Genomic DNA, 6,930 nt, shown 5'->3' with positions numbered 1-6,930 from the left:
CAGAGCGCTTCCACTTCGAGGCCCTGGCGCCGGCGCACCGTCTGTCGCTGCGGGCTGGCGCGAGCGGGCCCCGGGGAGCGCCCCCGCTTGGGCCGCGCGACGCTGGCGCTGAGGGAGCTGGGCGCCCCCCCGCGCGCCCGCCGCCGGCCTGGAGCGCTGGTTCCCGCTGCTCGGGGCGCCCGCCGGCGCGGCGCTGCGGGCGCGCATCCGGGCACGGCGCCTGCGCGTGCTGCCTTCTGAGCGCTACAAGGAGCTGGCGGAGTTTCTCACTTTCCACTACGCGCGCCTGTGCGGGGCCCTGGAGCCCGAGCTGTCCGCGCAGGCCAAGGAGGAGTTGGCGGCTGCCATGGTGCGCGTGCTGCAGGCCACTGGCCGGGCGCAGGTGCGTCGCAGCGACCGGGCGGACCCGGGTGACCAGACGAAGTGGCACCTGCGAGGGGCGGACACCTTGAGGGGCGGGGTCTGAGTTTCAGCTACGAAGGGTGGGGCACCTGGAGGGGCGGGGCTTAAACTTGAGCTGCGAAGGGCGGGGCCTGAGCTGAGCCTCTGCGCTGAAAGGCTTAAATTTCTGCTGCGGGGTGGAGGTTCCCACCCGTTAGGTGCCCCAGCAGTGAGGGCCAGGCCTGAGCTATAGCTATGAGGGGCGCGACCTGTGCCCAGGTGAGAGGGACTCACCAAGAGCAGGGACTCCCCCTGGCTCAGTCTACACCCAAGCAACATGACCCCCCGCTATGCCCAGGCATTGGTGACAGACCTGGGAACTGCGGAGTTGGCACGCAGTGGAGGCCGCGAGGCGCTGCTGTTCCGGGAAAATACATTGGCCACTAAGGCCATCGATGAGTACATGAAGCTGGTGGCACAGGACTACCTCCAAGAGACGCTGGGTGAGCAACATCCCCGACGCTGGGGTTGTGGGTGGGCCTGTAGAAGCCTTCTGGCAGGACCTGGGTAACCTGGATTCTGGTCGTGGGTGATGCCTCGGAGGTGCCGGGATCCTGGAGGGAACTGGGGACGCCCCAAGAGGTTAGGTGCCTCCAAAGTAAATGGAGAAGAGTTGGAGGCTGGGTTGGTGGGTCCTGGTGGTTATGGCCCTGGCCCCTGTCTGGCTGTGCTGGACTGCAGGGCAGGTCCTGCGGCGAATCTGTGCCTCCACTGAGGACTGTGAGGTGGACCCCAGCAAGTGCCCAGCCTCAGAGCTGCCCCAGCACCAAGCCAGACTGCAAAGCAGCTGTGAGGAGGTCTTCGAGAACATCATCCACTCCTATGAGTAAGAATCAGGGTTCCAGCCCCCGAGCCTGCCCCTGCCTCCCAGCCACTGTGCTAGTTGCCAGTTAAAATGCAGGGTGCCCAGCTAAATGTGATGCAATATTTGGGACATAGTTATATTTTAAAATTACAAGTTTAACTGTGATCCTGTAGTTTTATTTGCTAACCCTGGTAACTCATCCCCAATATTTTGCCACCTAACGCCATGTAACCTGGGATACAATTCCTTGTCCTCTAACCACAGGGGACCCCATACGGTAATTCCATGCCACCTGACCCCGGTTAATATAGGACCTCAATCCTATGCCCTCTGATTTCAGGTGATGTCGTGCCCTCAATCCCATGACCCCTGGCCTTAAGTGACACTGTACCCCAAATCCTATGCAAATGATCACAGGAAACCTGGGATTCCAATTTGTTGATCTCGGACTCTAGGCTAAGCTGTATACCTAATCCCATGTCACGTGGGACATCAATACCATGATTTCTGAACCTAGGTGACCCCGTGAGCCCATTCTATTCATATCATGTACTCTGTCTGGCTAGATCTGGCTACAGGATAACAGTTATGTTATAGCTGTCCCCATGTGAACCTGTACCCCCAACTCCAAGATTACTGACTCCAGTGGTCACCACGATAACACTACCATAAATCCTGACCCCCAAGCATCATTATCCCGGATGTATCTAAATCTTGGAATCAGAACATAGGTGACTCCTAATCCCTGACCTTAGGAATTTGATCACCCATGAACTTTATGCCCATACACTCCCCCTTTGACCATTGCCTCTTCTGTCCCAGCTGGTTCCCAGCAGAGCTTGGCACCGTGTTCTCAGGCTGGCGAGAAGCATGCAAGGCACGAGGCTCCGAGGCACTGGGCCCCCGGCTGGTGTGTGCCTCTCTCTTCCTGCGGCTCCTGTGTCCCGCCATCTTGGCACCCAGCCTCTTTGGCCTGGCACCACAGCACCCGGCACCTGCCCCGGCCCGCACCCTCACATTGATTGCCAAGGTCATCCAGAACCTTGCCAACCGAGCCCCGTAGGTGCTGGAAGGCTGGGGGTGGGGGGTATGGTTCGGCCATGGGGGTGGCAGATGCCTGACCTGACCTACCCAGTTGGACCCTGACCCAGGTTTGGTGAGAAGGAAGCCTACATGGGCTTTATGAGTAGCTTCCTGGAGAATCATGGACCTGCCATGCAACGCTTCCTGGACCAAGTGGCCATGGTGGATGTGGATGCAGCACCCAGTGGTTACCAGGGCAGCAGTGACCTGGCCCTCCAGCTGGCGGTCCTGCATGCCCAGCTCTGTACCATCTTTGCTGAACTTGACCAGGTGTGTCCTGAGCCTAGAGACCAGAACATGGGGTAGGGAAGCAAGAGGGCCGGGAGCTTCTCAGCATCCTCCCTACATGCCCCCCAGGCAACCCGTGACAGCCTGGAGCCCCTGCCCACCATCCTGCAAGCCATTGAGGAAGGCCGCCCTGTACCTGTGTCTGTGCCGATGCGTCTCCCACCACCCCCAGCCCAGGTCTATTCCAGGTAACCTGCCTGCTTGCTGTCTGGTCCAGTTCTGATGGGTGGGAGCAGGGGCAGGGCCAAAGGCAAGCACAGGGTCAGATTGGAATCGGTGGGGAAGGCAGGGTTATGTGAAGGCAGGATTATGTCAGGGGTCAGAGATGGGGTCACATTGGGGTCAGTGTCCGAAAGTGTTGGATGGAGGTCAGAGGCTGAAGACGGCTTCCTCCAAGGGGTCAGGGAGAGGCCCACAGTGTAGTCCGAGGGCAGGCACAGGATCAGACTGAAGTCCAAGGAGGGAATTGGTCATTGCAGAGGTCAGGGAGAGGTCACATGTGGCATCCGAGAGAGAAAGTGACATCATGTTCAGCGATGGTCACATTTCAGTGAGAGGCTGGTGATGGGGTTAAATCAGGGGTCAGAATGTGGTCAGATGTTAAGGTATATCATCAAAGGTCAGGTTCAGGTTCATTTTGTAAGCAGAGGTCAGGGTCAGATGGGTCAAAGGTATGGGCAGAGTCATGTTTGGGGTCAGAGGTCAGGGACCATGGTCTTTCAGGAGGCAGACAGGGACAGTTTAAAGTCAGAGGTTGGGGGTAAGAGGGGATCAGTTAGGAAGGAAGAGGATACCCTTGTGAGCAGAGGTTGAGCCCAAGGTCAGATTGGAATTGATGCTACAGAGAAAGATCACACGGTGTCAGAGTCCAGGGCAGAGACGGAGGTCAGAATGTGACCTCATCAGTGACTGGGTCACATCGAAGTAAAAAGGTCATGGGTCTGGTCATTTCCAGTCAAAACTAGGGGTGGGATCAGCTCAGGGGCCAGTCAAGGGTCTGAGCTCCTCCATTCCACCCCCAGCTTTTCCGCAGGGGAGAAGCCCGGCTTCCTGCCCCCTCGGGACCTCCCCAAGCACACCCCTCTCATCTCCAAGAGCCAGTCCCTGCGCAGCGTTCATGGCTCAGGAACTTGGGCCCGGCAGCGGCCAGATGAGGAGCGGCGGCCCCCACGGCTGCCCCGGCCGGTGCAGCGCACGCAGAGCGTACCGGCTGGCCGCCCGGCTCGCCGCTGCCCTTCTGCAGGACCTCGGCCGCGACCCAAAGGCTCCCTACGCACCGGCCCCAAGCCCCGCGGCCGGCCCTGGACCGGGGCCTCGGCCTCGCTGCCTCGGAAGCCGTCAGTACCCTGGCAGCGCCAGCTGGACCAGCCGCGAGACACAGACCAGGCGCTGAGCACGCACCGACCCGTGGGCAAGGTGAGGTCCGGCCTAGGTCCACGCCTGGACGGGAGAGACGAGACGGGAGGCCAGGCAGGTCTGGGTTCAGTTATGAGCGCCCTACGTTGTGTTACCCCGGGCCTAGTCCAACCCTCTCTGCGCTTCGATTTCCTCCTCTGTACAAGCCAGCGATGTTCCCCAAGAGGCAGGGCAGCGAGGAGGCAGAGCACAAGGAACAGGAAGGTCAGGGTCTTCCGGGAGAAGAAGGGGTGGAACGGCGGGTCAGGATGCAGTGGCTCCCACCCCTACAGCTGGCAGAGCTGCAGTGCGAGGTGGCCACCCTGCGCGAGGAACAGAAGATGCTGTCCGGCCTCGTGGAGTCGCTGGGCACCCACATCCGGGCCCTGACGGAGCAGCAGCAGCAGCTTCGCGGCCAGCTGCAAGACCTGGACTCCAGGCTCGGGGGAAGGTGAGCCCTGCGTTTCCATCAGCTCCGCCCTACGTGGACCCGTTAGACGTAATCAGATCGTCCAGAACCCACTGTCGTTCTGGTCCTGCCTCTCAATCAGTCCCACTCAAATTCACCAAGCACGGTCACGCCCCCTAGGCCAGCCCCGCCCCAACACACCTAAGACCCACCTCTTGGTCAGCTCTGCCCGCCCCTAGGTGAGCCCGCCCCCCAAGTCGCCGGCTGGTCGTCTCATCAGGCCCCACCCCTCAGTCAGGCCCTCTCAAACAGGTTGGGCCAGGCTCTCAGTCTGGGCACGCCCCTATCCCGGTCACCACCCGGCCCAGGACGGGCCTAGCCCCGCCTCCAAAGGTTTCGCTGGTCCTTTCGTCCTAGGCGTTCCAGGCTCTGATGGCCTCTTCAAGTTTACCTAGGCCCCGCCCTCTGGTCTGGGCAGACCCCTCCTCCAACTCTAAGCCCCGCCCAGGATCCCTAACTCTCCAATCAGGGGCTGGAGGGGAGTTCCCCAACTTCTGAGCTCCCCCCCACTTACCCCCGAATTCCACAGGACCTCGCATTTGGATCCAGAGCGCGACCCTCCAAGCGGTGAGGCCCACAAGCTGAAAACTCTGGTGAGAGCCCCTGTCTGAACCCTGGGGCAGGTCTGGGCGGCGAGGAAGCAAGGGTTGGGGTACAACTCTCCCCTGGCTCTGAGCCCACTGCCGCTGCCCTCCAGGAACGCCGCCTGGCTGAAATGGAGAGTTCTCTAGCCCAGCTGAGGGATGCCGTCCAGAGCCTGCAGCATCTTCCTAGGACGTCGGGGTCCAGGAGCCAGCCCCTGCCTCTCAAAGAACTCTGCGTTAACGGAGACACCACCTGAGCTGCCCACTCCACCCCACGTGGTCTGGGAGCAAAAAGATACTGTTTTAGGGGCCCTGCCTCAGCCCTACATGGCCGACAGGGTGGAGTGGAGCTGTAGATGGCAACCAGCCTGGCACTGTGTGGTTGCCCAGTAAAATCTTGATTTCCGTAAAATTGATGGTTTCTTTGTCCCTAAGTGTTGCCAATCAGAAAGCACTCTCCCCAATCCTCCCCTAATTGGAGGGCTCACAAAGGGGGAGATGTAAAGAGCTTCTCACCAGTTGTGTGACTTCAGACCTTCACTCTCTCAGAGCCTCATTGTCCTCATCTGTAAATTGGATCTAAAGGTCCTTACACAGTTAAAAAAAAAAAAAAAAAAAGACCTGTAGTTTAAAGTATTCAAAAAAAAGGTATTCATCATTTATTAGGCCCAACACCTACTTCTCAATGAAGCCCAGATCCCACCTCCACCAACCCCCAAGCCCCGGGTGAGGGCATCTTCTAGGGCCCCTAATCCCATACTAGCTCCCTCATGGCAGGGAGAGCATGGGTCTGGGAAGCAGATGAAGGAAGGGGCGGGTAGATGTGGAGATAGTTGAGGTCTGTGGGTGTTGGTTGGATAACTGAGTGAACATTTGAATTATGGGTGAGGGGTAGGATGGATGAGAGGCAAATGAATAGGTTAGCATTTGCTAGATGTTTGTGCACTAGTAGGTGAGTAGTTAAGTAGTTGGTTGGCTGGGATGGGCATGTCTGCCTAGAAAAGGCCAGTATCGTACTAGGGAATAAATATTTGAATTTGAGTATGTACCACATTGTATGAACATTTGTTCAAGTGTCCTGAGACTCTTGAGCTGGGCAGTGTGGGGAAACAGTAATGAATTAGACACATAGGACTCCTGTCCTCAGGGAATTTACACTCTAGTGGAGGAGACAGACAAGTAAACATGCAATTGATGGATGGATGGGTATTTGGGTAGCTGGGTAGAAGGTTCTGTGTAGGGAAGAGTGGGGTTGTGTGGGTAAGTAGGTATTTACTTGGGTGGTGGATGGATGGACAGGTAGATGAGACATGGATGGGTGCGTTGAGTGGATGTTCAGATGGGTGGATGGGTGGGGGGATTTGGGAGAGTGGCTAGCTGGCTAATGGGATCACATTAGTTATATGATAGATGGATGAGTGGATGGGAGGTGGATGGGTGGTTTGGTTTGAGTGGGTATTTGGATGGATGGATGGATGGATGGATGTTGGAGAGGTGGTTAGTTGACGGGGTGGGTAGATGCGTTTGGTCAGTTGGGTGTGTGGATGAATGGGTGGGGAAATGAATGGGTTGTCAGACATGCGGATGGGTGGCTAGGAGAAGGCAACAGGCCTGTTTTTGGGTGTATGATAGGGTCGACCTGGAGGCTGCAATTCTGGGGGTTGAGCGGAGAAGGGGTCTTAGCAGTGGGAACCTAGGGCAGGTCTGGGGCATGGCGGTTTTGAGGTCCAGGGTGGGTAATGAGGGAGGAGGGCGTGAGCTTGCAGTTGGAAGGCAGCCGGCTGGGGACGGCCGGCTAAGGATGGGCTGGGGGGACCCTCAGTGATGCAGGAGTGACCCGCAGGGAACTTCTCTGCCCCCTGCCC

General features: G+C 58.3%; 1 protein-coding gene across 1 annotated transcript in view; it reads left to right on the top strand.

Annotated features, from left to right (window-relative positions):
• RASAL3 (RAS protein activator like 3) overlaps positions 1 to 5,477 on the top strand; it is an 11,531-nt gene extending 6,054 nt beyond the window's left edge. Inside the window, 10 exon segments of the mRNA XM_023763306.1 lie at positions 155 to 382; positions 740 to 884; positions 1,123 to 1,267; positions 2,069 to 2,305; positions 2,398 to 2,599; positions 2,687 to 2,805; positions 3,640 to 4,033; positions 4,306 to 4,463; positions 5,011 to 5,074; positions 5,179 to 5,477. Coding sequence (XP_023619074.1) covers positions 155 to 382; positions 740 to 884; positions 1,123 to 1,267; positions 2,069 to 2,305; positions 2,398 to 2,599; positions 2,687 to 2,805; positions 3,640 to 4,033; positions 4,306 to 4,463; positions 5,011 to 5,074; positions 5,179 to 5,322 — 1,836 coding nt within the window. The 3' untranslated portion in view covers positions 5,323 to 5,477.
• The last annotated feature ends 1,453 nt before the right edge of the window (positions 5,478 to 6,930 follow it).

This window comes from Myotis lucifugus, unplaced genomic scaffold (assembly GCF_000147115.1).
Source record: "Myotis lucifugus unplaced genomic scaffold, Myoluc2.0 scaffold_280, whole genome shotgun sequence".
NCBI classification, from domain to species: Eukaryota; Metazoa; Chordata; class Mammalia; order Chiroptera; family Vespertilionidae; genus Myotis; species Myotis lucifugus.
The sequence above is the reverse complement of the archived record's forward strand: the minus strand, read 5'-3'. Positions and strand labels throughout refer to the sequence as shown.